The 17522-nt window shown below is 58.3% G+C and overlaps 1 protein-coding gene across 1 annotated transcript in view; it reads right to left on the bottom strand.

The window, feature by feature from the left end:
• Nucleotides 1–6019: 6019 nt before the first annotated feature.
• AAK1 (AP2 associated kinase 1) overlaps nt 6020–17522 on the bottom strand; it is a 90954-nt gene continuing 79451 nt past the window's right edge. Inside the window, exon 20 of the mRNA XM_054174918.1 lies at nt 6020–7128. Within this exon, the coding sequence (XP_054030893.1) occupies nt 6020–7128 (1109 nt within the window). The remainder of the gene's footprint in view (nt 7129–17522) is intronic.

The raw sequence follows: 17522 nt of genomic DNA on the forward strand, positions 1-17522 counted from the left end.
GCCCCGAGCCCCGCTGCGCTGCCCCCTGGCGGCCACGGGCGGGAGAGGCACAGCGCGGCCGGGCCTCTGGCAGCGCTGGGCACCGAGGTCGCCGAGAGCCAGCAGCGGAGCCTGCGGCCGCGGCCAGCGAGCTCCGGGAGGGCACCGAGGGGAAGGCTCCTGCAAGGGCTCCCGGCAGCCTGCTCCTCTCCAGGCTGAACAGCCACAACTCTCCCAGCCTGGCCCCACAGGGGAGGTTCTGCAGCCTCTGATCATCCTCATGGCCTCCTCTGGAGCCTCTCCAGCAGCTCCAGGTCCTTCCTGTGCTGGGGGCCCAGAGCTGGAGGCAGTGCTGCAGGTGGGGGCTGAGCAGAGCAGAGCAGAGGGGCAGAATCCCCTCCCTGTGCTGCTGCTCTCCCTGCAGCTCAGCACTCAGCTGGCTCTGGGCTGCCAGGGGCCAGTGCTGGCTCCTCAATTCAAGACAGACATTGAGACTCTTGAAGGTGTCCAGAGAAGGGCAGCGAGGATGAGGAGGGCTCTGGAGCACAGCCCTGGGAGGAGAGGCTGAGGGAGCTGGGGTTGCTTAGCCTGCAGAAGAGGAGGCTCAGGGGAGACCTTCTTGCTCTGTACAACTCCCTGAAGGGAGGTTGCAGCCAGGTGGGGGTTGGTCTCTTCTCCCAGGCCCCCAGCACCGGAACAAGAGGACACAGTCTCAAGCTGTGCCAGGGGAGGTTTAGGCTGGAGGTGAGGAGAAAGTTCTTCACAGAGGAATTTGCCACTGGGATGTGCTGCCCAGGGAGGTGGTGGAGTCCCCATCCCTGGAGGTGTTTAGGAAAAGGCTTGGATGTGGCCTTTGGAGCCATGGTTTAGTTGTCAGGAGGTGTTAGGTGATGGGTTGGACTTGATGATCTCTGAGGTCTTTTTCAACCTGGTTGATTCTGTGGCTCCTGGGGAGTTTGTCACCAACTGACACCCCCAAGGCCCTTCTCAGTTTGGCTTTCCAAATGCCTGGTAAAGCAGCGGGGACAGACCCAGCTCAGCACAACTCCTTGGAAGCTGAGTTCATCCACCCAGCAGAGCTCCTGTGGCTGTGGAGGGCAGAAGGCAGAGGCAGCAGAGCAGGGCTGTGGTAACCAGGTACAGCTTTAATGCAACGTACAGAAGTTTACAGCTGGGAGGACAGCGACGCCGCAGAGCACATCCGGAGTGCAGAGCTCAGCTCCACCTGCTCTGCAGGGCAGAGCAGCTTCCAGGTCCACCAGGAATGTCCTGCTCGTGGGACACAAGTCACAGATTGTTTGTCACAGTGAGTGGAGGTCTCCACACAGACACACTGGGGGGGTTCCATCGGTGCTGGACCCAGCTTGCAGCGATGCTACACCAGCTGCATCCCGCTGCAGAGCTCCCAGCCCTCAGCATCCCTGCAGACATCCTCTCTCCCTCAGGGGCAGGGGGGTGAGGGAACATGAACCATCACCATCCCTCCAACTTCACAGGCAAGTACTCCCAGGTGTGTGTGAGGGTGCTCACCCTGCCTGCAATGGGCACTGCAGGCTGTGGCTTATGCTTACCAATAGTGACACAGCTGCTGAGGGTGCAGGAATGGCTCTGAGGCCTGAACATGATTCTGAGGAATGGGTTTTCAAGCCTGGAACGTGACTCAGGAAGGGGTTCCAGGCCTGGAACGTGACTCAGGAATGGGATTCAGACCTAGAATGTGATTCAGGAAGGGGCTGCAGGCCTGGAACCTGATTCAGAAAGGGGCTGCAGGCCTGGAACCTGGTTCAGGAAGGGGTTGCAGGCCTGGAACATGACTCAAGAATGGGATTCAGACTTAGAATGTGATTCAGGAAGGGGTTCCAGACCTGGAACATGATTCAGGAAGGGATTGCAGGCCTGGAACCTGATTTCCCTGTCAAGACACTACAGTAAAATTGCTTTGGAGTCTCTCTGCATGCTGAAGGGCCTTGACTTAACACCATGAGGAATAAAACCCAAAACCAAACACCACACAAATTCAACTCCCCAACACAAGAGTCTTTGGTGGAAGCTGAGTTAAAGGTACAGATTGCCCCTTTGGAGTGAGTGAGAGTTCAGTGATTCCCCAGATCTCGTGGAGCCTCTTGCTGAAGTCCTGCTGCAGACCTGCTGTGCATCAGGATTGCTTGCAGGGCTTTGCTGCTGCAGGTGGAACCCCTCCTGTCTGCTCCACGCAGAGTGTGCATTACAGACTGAGCCTCTGCTGGCTGCCAGGGGCTGGGCTGTAGATGCTGAGCAGTGCTGAGCCGGCTGGAAGGCAGAGGAGAGATGGGGCAAAGCCCCAGGACACTGCGGGAGGTGCAGGGCACTGCCCTGGGCTGGTCCCGCTCCGTGCACTGGACAAACATCACAGCTCTGAGGCACAGAGAGGCCAAGCCAACTGCTTTGTCTTGTTGCATGCAGGAGCTCTGATGAACCCCTTTGAAAAGGGCTGGAAGTGCATTCCAGCTGGGGTTGGGGGTGGGTGAGAACCAGCCCCTTCCCCAGGGGCAGGGCTGCAGCCATAACTGCGGCCCTGGGGCCAAGCAGGAGGACCCAGGGCAGCAAACAGAATTGCCTACAGCTTGGGAAAGAGATGAAACCAGGGGTTCCAGTCAGCAAACTGACTGCAGACACTGCACTGAGGCCATCCAGGTCTCAGTTCATTAAGATCACCAGGGGGTGGCAAAGCAAACATTAAAGCCAGCAAGCTTCAGAGGACGGCAGTGAAATGTCCAGGCAGGGTTCAGCAGCTGGAGCTGCACTGCTGGCAGTGCAGGACCAGGAGGAATGGCTACAGAGTAGGAATGAGAAGCAGGTGAGAGTAACAGGCACTGAAATCCACTTTTCTGACCACAGCCAGGAGTCTCTTCCCTTTATAGGTCACATGCAGAGACTGGGCCAGGACTGCAAACCGTTGAAGCCCTGGCTGGAGGCTGGGGCAGGATCCTTAGCTTGCTCCTCGTGTAAAGTGCTTTAAGAACCTCAAAGCTGCCAAAACGCTGCATGGAAATGCAGCCTGCCCCCAGCAGAGTCAGGGCTGGGCAGAAGCTGCACACCTTCCTGCATCTCCCCTCCCTCCCTCCCTGGGCTGTCAGGGCAGGGGGGCAAGGTCTGACCTCCAGGCAGCTCATCCCCACCTCAGCAAGAGGAGAGGTGAGAGGCTCTGGTGGCAGCACGGAGGGGAGCAGGGCAGTGCCTCTGCAGCAGCAGCCGAGGGAGGGCTGGGCATGGCATGGAGAAGTTTCACAGCATTATCCAAGAGCAAGCCTTTCAAGTGAAAGTGCAGGACAGGAAGGAGAGCCTGGATGCAGCTAGCAGAGGGAATGGCCTGGGCCCACACCTGCTGCAGAGGTGCTGCCTGCTGAGCAAAGCATCTCCCTGCTCCACAGATCCCTCCCTGTGAGGTCTGACCTCCCTTCCAGCAGCTTCCCCAGGGAATTCCACAGCTCCAGGTCAAATGGAGCCTCCTGGCCACCAGCACAGCTGTGGCACAGCTCCTGTGCTGAACTGGTCCTGGGGCTCCTCAGGACCCCTGGGATTCACAGTTTGCTCCTCTCACAACAGCTTTCAAACAGAGCCAGCAACACCTCTGGGGGACACAGTGAAAGACAAGAGACAAGAAACACAGCAAGGAGCAGCCTCAGCCGTGCTGAAGACACCTCTCAGGCACTTCTTTACAGCACTTCTGTTTCCAGGAGCTGCTGCTGGAGGGACAGAACAAACCCCAAGCCACCACTGCCCAGTGCTGCTCAGCTGAGAGTGGGGCAGAGCAGGGCAGCAGGCTCCCAGCTCCACACAACTCAGCCTGCCCTGGGCTGCAGTCTCCCTGCTTCCAAGTCCTCTCCTTCCCCACCCCAGACCTGTCCCAGCTTCTCCCTCTCCCTCCCAGGCAAGCTTCACACCCAGCACATCCAGCAGAAGATTTGGCTCTGCAACTGGAGGTGGTTTGGAGGGGAAGTGAGTGTGGGGAGGGGAAAGGAAGCAGGGAGCTGTGGGGAGCTCCTGCTTGCAGAGGCCTCGCTGGGCAGCTCCCAGCACTTGGGGGGTCCCAGGCAGCCTCCCCACACTGCTGGGAGCCAGCCCCAGTCCCTGCAATGCTCTGCTCTGCTCCAGCAGCCTTCATAAGCCTGTTGCATTCTCTGACCACTCATTATTTGCACACCAGACAAAGCCAGTCCTGGAGCTCAGCAATTTTTCCCCACAGAACTAAACTGAAGCAGTTTGCAGCTGCAGAAGCTCTCCCAGGTGTGACTGTGGTGAGCTGGGAGCAGCTGGGGCTGGTCCTTGCTCCTCAGTGACAGCAAAACTTCCATTCCCAGCAAGCACCAAGGCAGGAACCTGCTCTGTGTTCAGCAGCTCCTGACCTCGGCAGCAATTGCCCTGCCCAAATGTGGCATCCCCACACCCAAACACCTCAGAGCCACTGATGGGAGAAGCCCAACACAGAACTCTGCCACTGCCCTCTGCACAAGGCTCCAGCCCACAGGGCACAACAGAGTCCCCTGGGAAACAGCCACCTCAAAGCATGTAGGAGAGTGAGACAGATGCTGCTGTGCTCAGTGGGGACTTTGTGCCACAGATGTCAAGGCCCTCGACACAAACCTAGCAGGGTTTGTGCTGCAGCTGCCAGAGAAGGGTTCACCAGCGACTGGCATCCTGCCACGGGGGGTCTGGAAGCCCTGACCACACTGCTAGGGCCAGAGAGAGCAGAGCCAGGACAAGTGATGCAAGCAGGCACCCTGCAAAGTGAAGATGAGAGGTTTCACCCTGAGCTCTGCCTCAGCTGAGTGAGAAGAGGGAGAAGCAAAGTGCTCTGCTCCTGCCAGCCAGTGACTCTGCCTCCAAACACCACATTGGGGTTCAGCACCTCAGTGACTGAGCCAGCACCAAGTGTCCTCTTCAGGAAGCACCACTCTGTTCCAGGCCAATGCTGCCAAAGGAGCCTGCCTGGACTTTGGTCAGGTTCATCCTTAACCACAGGAACCCCAGAGGCAGCATCTGCAGACACAGAGCCCTGCAGCCTCTGCAGCCTCTGCAGCCTCTGCAGCATGAATCCAGCAGAGGTCTGGGGGGCAGCACAGCCACCCTGTGTGCCTGAGCCAGTTCTCACTCAGGGGTGCTCTGGATATGTAGAACTGCACAGCTCTCCCCTCTGCAGCACCATCCTGGCTCCTTACACTTCCACTAAACCAGAGAGCAAACACAGACCCCAACCTCTGCCTGAGCATCCCCCCAGGAGCAGCTCTGCTGAGGCTGCTGTGCCTGGGAGGCCGCAGGACGCTGAAGGCACTTCAAGTGCAGCCCAGCAGGGAGCTGCAACCACAGCCTGTGCAGTGCCACAGCTCTGCTCTGCTCCTGCCAGAGCTGCACAAACCTGCAGCTGGGTGTGCAGCCAGCCTCCAAACACACAGCACAGAATCAGCCTGCTGCCAGCTTCGCCACCACCAGCAGCAGGAACCTTCAACCCTGCTCCCCCAGCCCCACTGACAGGGGAACCACAGCAACTCTTTCACCTCTGCCATCCCTTCCTTCCCAGGGCGCTTAGCAAGTCCTGCTTGACTTGCTCTGTGAGTAACAGACCTCTGATTGACTTTCTGTGTGATTAATAAACCTCTGCTTGGCTCTGTCTGTGATTAATGAACCTCTCCTTGACCTCTCTGTGATTAGTAAACCTCTTCATTGACCTGAGAATGCATTTCCCCAGCCAGGACTGGTTTGGAAAAGCATCTCCAAACATAAATGTGAGTGGGAAGGGGGAACAGGCAGGGAGAGAAGGAAGGTGAGAAGCAGCTGCAAAGGATATGAAGGTCCTGAGAGCCAAGCATCCAGACTAACATAACTTAAAATGCTTCACTCTAGATCACTGCAAATAGAGTTCTGACCCAAAAATAATCATTCTTTCATATATATCTCTCTCTATATATTGCTATGTCAGTCATTTCAACTAAGAGGTTCAAGGTCCAGCAAGAGGTGGGGTCCTGCAGGGCACACACACAGCTCCCAGCCCCCAGCCCCCAGATTAAGGCTTTTGCTTCCCCACTTTGGAAGGAAAGGGAGCAGAGGCGAAGGGATCAGCACCGGGCAGCTCTGTAGTCCTGGAAGACAAAGGGGTGATGGAGACAGATCCTGCTATCACCTGTCTGTTGGTCTGAGAAATCACTTTGTAAGCAGCTATGGGCTTGGCCTCCAGCCCCTGCCCATCCTCCGGGCCGTAGTGCCTGGAGTACTTGGAGAGGGACTGCGGACGGAAGGGTTTGTTGGGCACGGAGCCCAGCGCGGCCTCCTGCGCCGCCACCTGGCTCCTCTCGCCGCCAGCCTGCTCCTGCAGCACCCCTGGGGAAGGGCCGGGGGCTGGGGGCTCCGCAGCTCTGACAGAGGAGGGATGGAGGTTGCCTGGCTGAGCAAAGCCGGCAGAGGGATACTGAGCTCTGGCCGAGGCTGGGAACGCGGCCCTGGGCTGGACGTCCCCTCCCGGGCTCCGGAAGACGGGCGGCGGGAAGGGCTCCTTAGCCACCCCCTGGGAAGTCAACTCTTCCAGGCTCTTCTTTTTAGTGAAAGGGGCTCTCAGAAAGACATCTGCTTCTTCTGGCTGCCTGGGAGCCAGGCTGCCCTTGGAGACGAAAGGAGCTTTGGAGAAGACATCCACATCGTCGGGCACCCTCCTGGAGCTCCGGAAGGGAGCCGTGGCAAACACGTCTGGCTCGTTGAAAACCTCCCCTGTGTGGGACTGGAAGGCAGGGAACAGCACCTCCCCTGCTCCAGGCTGGGAGGGCTGGGGCTGGCCACCTTCCTTGGAGGCCTCACGTCGCTCCTTGGGTGCAGCCTGCAGGAAGCCTGGGCACAGCTTGCAGCTTTCCTCCTCCTCTTCTGAATCCAGCAGCAGAGGCCTGGAGCCGCTGCAGTCCAGAAGGTCTCCCTCCTGGTCTGTGCCCTCTCCCTCGCTGCTGTAGAAGGAGCTGTTGCTGGAGGGTCCATCCCTCGCCAGCAGCTCTGCCTCTGAGCCCTGCTGTGCTTTCCCCTCCAGCACCTCAGGCTGCCCCCTGCACGGAGCGAGGCCATCGCCGCCAGGAGGCCCTTTGGAGAGGTCGAGAGCCACAGCTGGGAAGAGGGCAGGGTCCCTCTGCAGACCTACAAGTGCAAGAGAAGAGAGTCAGTTACCAACCCCACAAGCTCCATCTCCTCGGGCGAGAATGGAGGTGCTGAGCACACGAGAACCACCATGCTGGTCAGACTGAAACCACCACCACCACGCACGGGGAACGGGGAGAAGAGGGAGGACAACTGAAAGCAAATGCAAATGCCAGGGGAGATGTTGATGACACACAGCCACAGACAACCCAGCACTGCCCCACAGCCTGGGGACACCACAAACACCACTGCCCAGGAAGGGAGGGGAGATGCTGGACTCTCAGCACCGCTCCACAAGGGCTCCTGTGCCCCACCACAATCACCAGCAGCGGAGAGCCTTTCACCCGGCCACACCGCTGCCTGGGGTGAAGCTCCAGCACAGGGGCAGGCTTGGGCATCCTGCACCCCTGGCCCTACCCACAGACAGAGCTTGGCATGGCCTCTGTGTCTGAAGCATCCCTTGGGAACAGTGGGAGATGCTCAGGCCACTGAAATCCAGAGGGATGCCCTCCCAGCTGTACAACGACATCCACGTTCCACAGGTCGGCCTGAGGCTTTGCCTGCCTCCTGCTGCTGCAGCAGCAGCACTGAGCACCACTGCAAGGCAAATGATGTGGAACACTCCAGACCATGCCTTCAGGTCAAGCATCTGACACAGCTCAAAAGCTCTGCCTTGCTTCTGTGTCAGCACACTCAGCGTGGGGAGAGCCTTGCAGCTCTGCTCCCCTCCAGCTGCAGGAGCCCAGCATGGGGTTGGCTTTGCTGTAGGACTCAACACAGACAGAAGAGAAGATCTCTTACCTTCAGAGAACTACTGGCAGGCTAGGAGGGTGTCCCTGGGCTCATGTTAGCAAGAGGACAGGAAGAAGGCAGATGAGAACTAAGCAGTGTGCAGTGCAGGGAGCAGCAGGAGGTTGGCTGGTGGCCACTGAGCGAGGGACAAGGGAGGTATGGACCAACCCCCCCCTGCTGTGGCACCCAAACTTCTCCCAGGGTCAGCATTTGGGCACCCAGTGCCACCTGCAAGCACCACGCCTCGAGCAGCTCCAGGGGGGCCCCCTTGGTGTCACAACCAATGACACAGCAGCCAGGCAGTGGGCACCCAAACCAGGCAGTGGGCACCCAAACCAGGCTTCACTGGGCAACTGTTCACTGCGGGGGGTGGATGGCACTGCTGGAGCTGCCAGCATGCAGCAGGGCACTCCAGACACACTGCCTGCCTCTCCTGGAGCCTCTGCACTGCTTCAGCCCTGGACACTGCTCTGGACTTACAGGGGTGGCACCCTGGCAGTGCTGTTTTCTTCCAGGAGGCTGAGGCTGGTGAGGTGCTCACCAGGAGGCCTGGGGAGAGCAGGGCAGAGCAGGACCAGTTGCCTCACCAAAACACAGCACAGGGAAAGGGGCAGAGGGAAAAGGGATTTATGTGGGGGGAGCAGCACAGCAGGGCTTGGGCCAGGGGCAGCACCACCAAGGCTCCTGATCAGAATCCTCCTGCCACAGGGCTCCCTGTGCCAGCAGCTGCCTGGGCTCACACGAGCCATGGCACCTAGGGCAGAGGGGCAGGAGGGTGGCAGGGGCTCAGCACAGGGGCAGGAGCTGTGTGTGATGTGCACAACAGGAATCTTCTCAGCCACAAGGCCTTTGCCCAGGGCTTTCCTGCCCTCTCAGCCCATGGTGAGAAGGGCACCAAATGCTCAGCAGCAGTTTGCTCCTTTGCCAAGGTCAGCACAGGAGCTGTGAACCCCCTGGGAGGGAAAAGTGGAGCAGTGCTCAGGCCTGGTGCTGGCCTCTGCTTAGAGCTGGGCTCACCCAAAGCTGCCAGGCAGCACAGCCAGGAGGAAAGGGCTCTGGCAGTCTGGAAAGAACACAAAGAGGCACAGCAGCAGCAAAGCACAGTGGAGCCTGGGAGCCTGCTGAGAGAGGGGAGCAGCCTCTGCACCCCCTTGCTGTTTCAGTGATGCTGAAGGAACAAGAGCTGGCTTCCAGGCACCACCCCCCAGGACCTGCTCCCAGCCACCTTTTCTTTCCTGGTTTCCTCAGTTCATTTCCTTCAGCAGAAGGCAAGAGGCCACTCCCAGGAGGAGCTGTGGCAGCATCCCCAGGAGGCAGGCAGCATCATGCCAGCAGCTACTGCAGCTAACAGCAGGGTGCAGGTCCAGCTAGAGAGTGGCTTCAGCAGCTGTGAGAGGAGAGCTCCATCTCCTGCACTAGAGAAGGGCTGAGCCCTGCTTAGACACCGAGGGGCAACCAAACCCCAACCCCTCCTGAGGGAAGGTCAGGTCAGAGCTAAGCAGAGGAGGTCAGCACCTCCCCACAAGCAGCCACAGCTCCAGCCCCTGCAGACAAACACCTCAGAGGCTCCTGCTGCACGGCTTTGAGGACAGAGCTTGCAGCCAGCACTGAGAGATGCTTTGGTCTGAGGTCAGAGGCCAGGCTGCAGCACTCCAGGGCTGGTTTCACAGGCAGGGGTGAGGCAGCTTTGTGCTGCCTTGCAGGGGAGCAGATAGGGGCACTGTGAGGGTGAAGGACAAACCTCACACAGCCAAGGCAGTGCCTGCTGCTGGAAGCCTGCCCTCAGCTCCTCTCACAGGCAGTTGGTTTGCTGCAGGTCACACAGCAAGGCCCTCACCACCCCTCCTGCAGAACGGGATGCAGCACTTCCCAGCAGCTGCCTGTGCCAGGATGGGCACTGCCAAGGGGCAGCTGCCTCCTCTGGCCCCTCCTGGCAGCTGTGTTGCCTGATGGGGCAGCAGCCCTCAGCTTTGCAGCGAGTGCTCTGCAGGCTCCTAGCAGCTGGAAGCTTTCCACCACAGAACCCTTCAGAAGCTTGAGGTGAGGGCTGAGCTTTCCCCCTAGCCCTGCACAACGTTTTCTGTTGCAGGTTCAGATCCATGCACTACAGAACCAACTCCTGACCTATGCTCAGGCTGCCCTTCTGCAAGCACAAACCCACTGCTCACTCAGGACCCCAGGAGTGCAGCCTGCAGGCACTCTGGGGGCAACCTGGAGAAGAGAGCAGGCTCTCAGCAGGCTGGCAGAGTTCTCCCACCCTGTAAGGCACTGAGGTGGCAGGGAGCTGGAACAGCTGCCAGGAAGGCTAATCAGGATTCACTCTGCCTGTGATGGGGACTGCCAGGAAGCAGAGCAGGCACCAAGGTGACCTCATTGCTGGAGCCCAGCCCACAACAAGGAGGTCAGGGCAGGCAGAGGCATTCCTAGGCTCTAGAGTTCCTCTTCCATCAAGTAACTCTCCCTGCCCATGGCAGGGGGGTGGAACTGGGTGATCTTTAAGGTCCCTTCCAACCCAAACCATTCTGTGATTTCATCAGGTCAGGAAGCTTTTAACACATTCCAGCGTGGGGGGAGTTGGAAGGGACCTCTGGAGATCCTCCAGTCCAAGCCCTCTGCTCCAGCAGGATCACAGAGTCCAGGTGGGTTTGGAATCTCTCCAGAGGAGACTCCACAACCTCTGAGCAGCCTGCTGCAGGGCTCTGCTAACAACTAAAGAGCAGCACAATCCCTGCCCGGCAAGGTCTGGCATTTCAGAAGGGTCACAAGTCTCCTCCCTCCCTCCCTCCCTCCCTGACATTTTTCCTTGCATTCCAACTCCTTGCAGCAGAGCCTTTGAACCCCACCGGGGAGCTCTGGGTGCTTCCCGGGAGGAGCCATCACAGCAGAGCAGCGCAGGTCAGCATCCCCACACCACTGAGTCGCTGGAGAGCAGCAGGAAGCACTGCCTGGGGCTGGGCTCTGCAGTTCCAGAAGAGAAGGAACTGAATGCCCCAGTTTGGGCTCAGTGCTGCTACAGACACTTGCCCTGTGCAGAGTGAGCCAGGGGGAGGTGTGAAACACCAACCCCCAACCAGCCCCAGCAGCCTGGGGCCAGGGCTGAGCAGCTGGAAGCCAACCCAGCGGCTGGGTGCCCTCCCCTCCTGGTGCCCTCCCCTCCTGGTGCCCTCCCCTCCGGGTGCCCTCCCCTCGCTCAGCCCAGTGCCAGCTGTGAGCCTTCAGCTGCAGCCTGGCACTGCCTGAGCAAGACAGGAGGTGGAGTTTCTCCTGTGCAGGGCAGGAGGCTCACAGGGCAGCTATGGCCTTAAAACAACCTCATCCAGGCAGCCAAGCCTGGCTCTCCAGGAGCCCTCAGCTGCTGCTGAGCACGGTCTGTGCTCCCCCAGGGCACAGCTCCCAGCTACAGACACAGGAATGAAAACCAAACAGCACAGAACCCTTTAGTGTCTCCTCCCTAGGTCTGTGTTTGACCATGCAGTGCCCACACAGCTCAGCAGAGCCCTGCCCTGGGGGCTCCATCCCACCATGGTGACCACAGCACTGCCCACCTGGGCCACACCTCCCCCACAGCCTCTCCCCAGCTCTGATGGATTCCCACCAGAAAACACGGATTAAAAAAGGAGAATCAAACAACAAAAGAACCACAGAAGGAAAGAAAACCCCCAACCCAACCCAAAGAAAACCAACCCAAGCCCACCAGCCCCCAACCCCTTCCTCCACACCACCACAGCCAGGCTGCAGGAGCAGCTGCAGCTGACAGCTCTGCAGGCAGAGGCCTTTGAGCTCCACTCTGGTGTCTGCCAGGATCCCCCAGACCTGCTGAACCTTCACTGTAACACAGCACAGCTTGGAAGCAGCTGCCAAAGGTGCTGGGCAGTGACTGCAGGCAGCACCCTGAGAGCCCTCAGGCCATCACCACTCACTTCCAGCAAGTGCCCTCCACAGTGACCTTGCTCTGCACAGATTCCCTCAGGCTGCCACTTGCTCGTGGCTGTTAGAGGATGCCACGAAGCCACCACTGGCTTCTTCCACCCATCTCAGGCTCCTCCAGCAGGCTGCACCGTGCCTGCAGCCCTGGCCACATGCTGCAGCCTGGGAGGACCTGCACACCCTGACCTGGAGCTGCAGCACCTCTGCTCTGGGGGCAGACAGACTGCTGCCACAAACACAGCCCTGCTGGCCTCTGGGAGCCAGGCTTGTGCTCCCCCAGCTCAGAGAGATCTCCAAAGGCAGAGGCAGCTCAGCACCCAGACCCCCCCAGAGTTAAGCAGAGCCAACACCCAAGTTCCAGCTGCCCCTCTGCACACCCCAAACCCAGAGGGGATTCTTGCATCCAGAGCACCCCCTGGGGTTGGAAGGGAGCTGCCCCCTGCACTATGGCTGCATTTACAGCATCCTGGCAGGGGAACCTCCCCAGCTCATGCCAAGAACACTGCCCCCAGCCCCAGCCTCTCAGGGCAGAAAGGCTCCCAGCAGCCTCCCCTGAGCCAACAGCACAGACAGGGCAGAAAGGCTCTGCTGGGACCTGGCTGACTGCATTCCACTGCTGAACATCAGCAGAGCCTACAGCCCCTGCAAGGGGACAGAAACCTCTCCCATGGCTCCACACAAGGCTCCAAGCATGGCTGTGAGGGAACCATTCTGGCACCCTGCTGGGGATGCTGGACCCACAGCAGCTCCTGGATGAAAGCTCAGTTTGTGCCCTCCCAGCAGCAGCTACCACACAGCCCCCCCTTGACATTTTAGCAGCACACCAGCAGTCACCCAAGGCCTGGAGGCCACTCAGAGAGCTTCAAATGATAAAACCCCCAAACAACTCAAATCCTGGGGTCAGCCTTGGGCCTCTCACTCCAAGAAGGACATGGAAGGGGTGGAGCAGGGTCAGAGAAGGCAATAAAGCTGAAGGAAGAGGCTGGAGGACAGGTGAGGAACAGCTGAGGGAGTTTAGTCTGGAGAAGAGGAGGCTGAGGGAAGACCTCATTGCTCTCTGCAGCTCCCTGAAGAGAGGCTAAGGCCAGGTAACCACACACACCACCACCCCTCCCCTTCTCCCTACTCTCAGGTGATAAAAGACCTAAAATGACCTAAAATTGAACCAGGGGAGGGTTAAGCTGGAGATGAGGAACAACTCCTTTGCTGCAGGAGTGGTCAGGGCCTGGCCCAGGCTGCCCAGGGAGGTGCTGGACTCCCCGTGCCTGGAGGTGCTCCAGACCCCTGCGGCCATGGCAGCTGGGGCCAGGGTTTGGTGCCCATGGTGCTGCTGGGTTGCTGGTTGGGCTGGATGCTCCCAGAGGCTTTTCCAACCCAAGCAATTCCCTGCAGCCCTTCCCAGCATTCACAGGATCACCACGGTTGGAAGAGCCCTCAAAGCCTCTCCCGCTCCTGTCCCTTCCAGGAGCGAGCGGGGAAGGCTCTCCCGGGGGCAGAGACCTCGGAGGAGGCAGCTGGCAGGGCCCTGGGTCCCCACCCCGCGGCCAGGAGGAGGCTGCTTGGCAAATCAAGTGCAATCAGAGAGCCAGCAGGGGGATCTGCTCCTTTAATAGCATTGCCCAGAGCCCAGGGAGCAGGCTCTGCAGGGCCCCTGGAACGAGTGCCATTAGCAACATTCTTTAAAAGTACTTTAATTGACAGAAATCTTTGTCTCTAATATACAGCAGGTGGTGCTTTGTAAAATCCATTCTCTCTTCATATAATCTCAGGCTCTGTCTATACAATAGCTTTTCCTGTCTATCACAGCTTCGTGGGCTCCAGTCCAGCTTTGGGCCTGTGCTTCCAGGAATATAAAACAAAAATAATCAGCATCATCAGCATCAAGGAATCGATCATGAATAATAAACTTCTATCCACAGTTGGGGCTAAAGGTCATCTCCATAAGTTCTGATGGACAGCTTCTCTTGGGAAGGTGCAGTGTACACAGGGCAGGATACCACACACTTAAGCAATACTTTTATTAGTAAGGGGCGGAGAGGGTGGAGGAGAGGAGGAAGTGGAGAGCAGAGACACAGCCGAGGGCAGCTCTATGTACAGAGTTGGTTAGGCTAGGTGGTGGTGGTGGTGGTGGTGGTGGAGGAGGTGGTGGTGGGGTGGGGGCAGAGCAGAGAGTGGAGGAGAGGAGCAGCCAGAGACTCTGAGTTGTTGCCTTCTGAGCCAGAGGTGGTACAGACACATTCCAGCCGCCGGGGCTTTCGCACGGGGGGACTGCACTTGGTACTACTACGGCTACGAACACGTACACGAGGGCAGCAGGAAGCTACTAATCATTCCACTACAGAGGAGGAAGAGTCCTTCTGGTCAGAAAGAGCTTGCAAACACAAGAGAGAAATCCCAGACTTGGTGGCCATAAAGCCAGTGAGGAGGAGGAGGAGTCCCAGCTAGGTGACAAACTAAGCGCGGCGAAGGGGAGGCGAGCAAAGAAAAGGTGGAAGCCACGGAGCTGCAGCAGCACCGACTCCAAACCACCTGCACCCAGGGCATGCTTGTTCCACACAGGCTGAGGGGTGCCAGAGAGTCCACAGCAATCTTTGTCTACTGCACAAATGGTTCCATACTCAACTGGTTTGCACTAGAGAGTCATGAGAGAGAGAAGGGGAAGGCAGGACAGGTACCTGATACTAAACCCAGGGCTGGAGAGAGACAATCACCTGCAGGACCGTTTGCTTCATACACCACTCACAGTAGCTTGGGAGGGGTTTGCTTTTGGCTTGTTTTCCAGTCACACACAGAAAAGAAGGGACAGAAGAGACATCTGCTGCTGCCACAGGGCCCTCTCCACCCCAACAGAAACCCAAAGGTCACAGCCACGCTCCCCTGGGGCTGGGTCCAAGCCCTGGCAGACTTCACCCAGGGCTGTTCTGCAGCTTTAACGAGCAGGGTTGGTGGGGAGAGGGGATTGCAGGGGTGGGGGCTTCCCCCCTCTCCCCCCAGAGAAGTGCAGTTCATTCCCAAGCAGGATCAGTAAAGAGCAAACCACGAGCTGGGGGCAGTCCAGAAAACTCTTCATATGCACCATCACCAGAGGAAGCAGGCAAGGGTGCCTCAGAGGCCCTGGGGCTCTCTCCTCCTCTGAAGCACACACTGGCAGGTGAGAAGCAGCAGCTTCCAGCCCCCCTGGCCCCTTCCTCCTGCCCATTCATCAGAACAAAAACACCAGGAACAAACCCAAACCCAATGACAAGGATTAGAACACAGTTGCTCACACTCTACACTAAGGAGGAAGGAGTGAGCAGCAGGCAGGGCTCACCCAGCAGCTACAGGGAGCAGTGACACCAGGACAGCTCAGCAGGGCAGCTGGGGACAGGGCTCCCTTTAGACACAGGCTCTTAAGGACAGGGGCAGAAGGATCAACAAGAACTTTGTACCAGCTTTAGAGAGACACACCTGGTGTAGGAGAGCAACAACAGGTTTGTACCAGCTGTAGAGAGGGCTACACCTGGTGTAGGAGCAACAGGTTTGTACCAGCTGTAGAGAGGGCTACACCTGGTGTAGGAGAGCAACAACAGGTTTGTACCAGCTGTAGAGAGGGCTACACCTGGTGTAGGAGAGCAACAACAGGTTTGTACCAGCTGTAGAGAGGGCTACACCTGGTGTAGGAGAGCAACAACAGGTTTGTACCAGCTGTAGAGAGGGCTACACCTGGTGTAGGAGCAACAGGTTTGTACCAGCTGTAGAGAGGGCTACACCTGGTGTAGGAGAGCAACAACAGGTTTGTACCAGCTATAGAGAGCACTAAACCTGGTGTAGGAGCAACAACAGGTTTGTACCAGCTGTAGAGAGGGCTACACCTGGTGTAGGAGAGCAACAACAGGTTTGTACCAGCTGTAGAGAGGGCTACACCTGGTGTAGGAGAACACAAACAGGTTTGTACCAGCTATAGAGAGCACTAAACCTGGTGTAAGAGGATCAGCAAAGGTTTTCACCAGCTTTAGAGAGGGCTACACCTGGTGGAGGAGGATCAGCAAAGGTTTTCACCAGCTTTAGAGAGGGCTACACCTGGTGGACCGAGACAGAATTTGTCTCCCCAGGGCCTGGGAAGAGAGGCAGAGAGGTTGGTGACTGTCTCCTGTTGGCAGATGTTTTGCCTTTTAATTAAGGAGGGGGAGGAAAAGAAGCACCCAAACAAACAAGCAACAAAACCCAAGAACAGAAAGGTGAAGGAAGAAAACTCTGTAGCCTGCAAGGCCCAAAAGAAGCACAAGTGGAGGTTAACTCTTCTGGGAATGAAAGCGGAGGATTGGGGACGGAAACTGCTGCTGCTGCTACTGTGCCACTGCTACAGGTCTATCAGCTGATCCACCAGCAGCAGGGACCTGGCTATGTTGGGAAGACTGGACTCAGAGCTTCCACTGTTGTTTCTAGAATGCCCACCTGAAAGTGTGAGAGATAGGGATTCAGTATTGAGCAGGACACAGACAGGCACACAACAGCTGCAGGCGCTGGAGAGCAAGCCAGCCAGGAACAAAGAGATCGCAAGCCAGGGGCTCCAGCTCCGCTCCTGGCCTGCAGCACCCCCCCTCTGCCCACCCCTCAGCCCCCTCCCTGCACCTGCAGGGAGAAACAGCACTGCCAGCACCTCACAGTTCTCTTCCCTTGAGCTCTACACCCAGGCTGCACAACCCTGTCCTGGCTAAAGGCTCTCTGGCAGCTCCCACAGCCTGCAGAGCGCTGTGCAGAGGGGGCTGCTCCAGAGCCCCCTGAGCTGCTTCTGAGCCACCTTCAGCTGCTCCAGAGCCCCCCTCAGCTGCTCCAGAGCCCCCTTCAGCTGCTCCAGAGCCCCCTTCAGCTGCTCCAGAGCCCCCTGAGCCACTTCTGAGCCCCCCTCAGCTGCTCCAGAGCCCCCCTCAGCTGTGTGGAGCCTTTCTAGAGCTGGTACTGAAGGCCTCAAAGGAGCCTACCTAGGCCCAGCTTTGGTAGGCAGCTTCTCTGCCCTCCAGCAGGAGCAGTTTCTCATGCCTGAGGACTTCAGTGAGTGGCAGTCACAGAACCACAGAAGCATTTTGGCTGGCCAAGACCTTCAAGCTCATCCAGGCCAACCATTCTCTAACTCTGCCCAGCCTGGGGTTAAGCTGTGGCCCTCAGCACCACAGCTCTGCCTCTCTGAAACACCTCCAGGGATGAGGATTCAACTGCTGCTCCCTGGGCAGGCTGCTCCAGTCTCTGGCTGCAGAGCAGCTACACATTGAGCTGTGACCAGGATGGGGGGCAGGGGACTCAGAAAGTGCTCCCATCAAACCCAAACCCCAGAAGCACCACAAAAGGAGCCCTGGGGCTCACACCTACTCCAGCACAGCAAAAGCTGCCATCAAAACGTCTCAGCAGCCTGACTGCAGAGAGAAGCCCTCAGGGAGTGACCAGGCTGCAGCAGGCCTCCTGCTTCTGTCCCTGCACAGCTCCCAGAGCAGCACCAGGATTTCCCTAGGGGAGCAGAGCTGCTGCTTGGACTCAGCCTAGATAATGCTGCAAGTGTGTGCAGGGATCCTCCTATGGGGCCAGGCTGGGAGAGCTGGGGCTGTGCAGCCTGGAGAAGAGAAGGCTCCAGGCAGACCTTAGAGCAGCCTCCCAGTACCTGAAGGGGCTCCAGGAGAGCTTTGGACAAGGGCTGGGAGTGC

This window comes from Dryobates pubescens, chromosome 31, assembly GCF_014839835.1.
Source record: "Dryobates pubescens isolate bDryPub1 chromosome 31, bDryPub1.pri, whole genome shotgun sequence".
In the NCBI taxonomy this organism is placed as follows: domain Eukaryota; kingdom Metazoa; phylum Chordata; class Aves; order Piciformes; family Picidae; genus Dryobates; species Dryobates pubescens.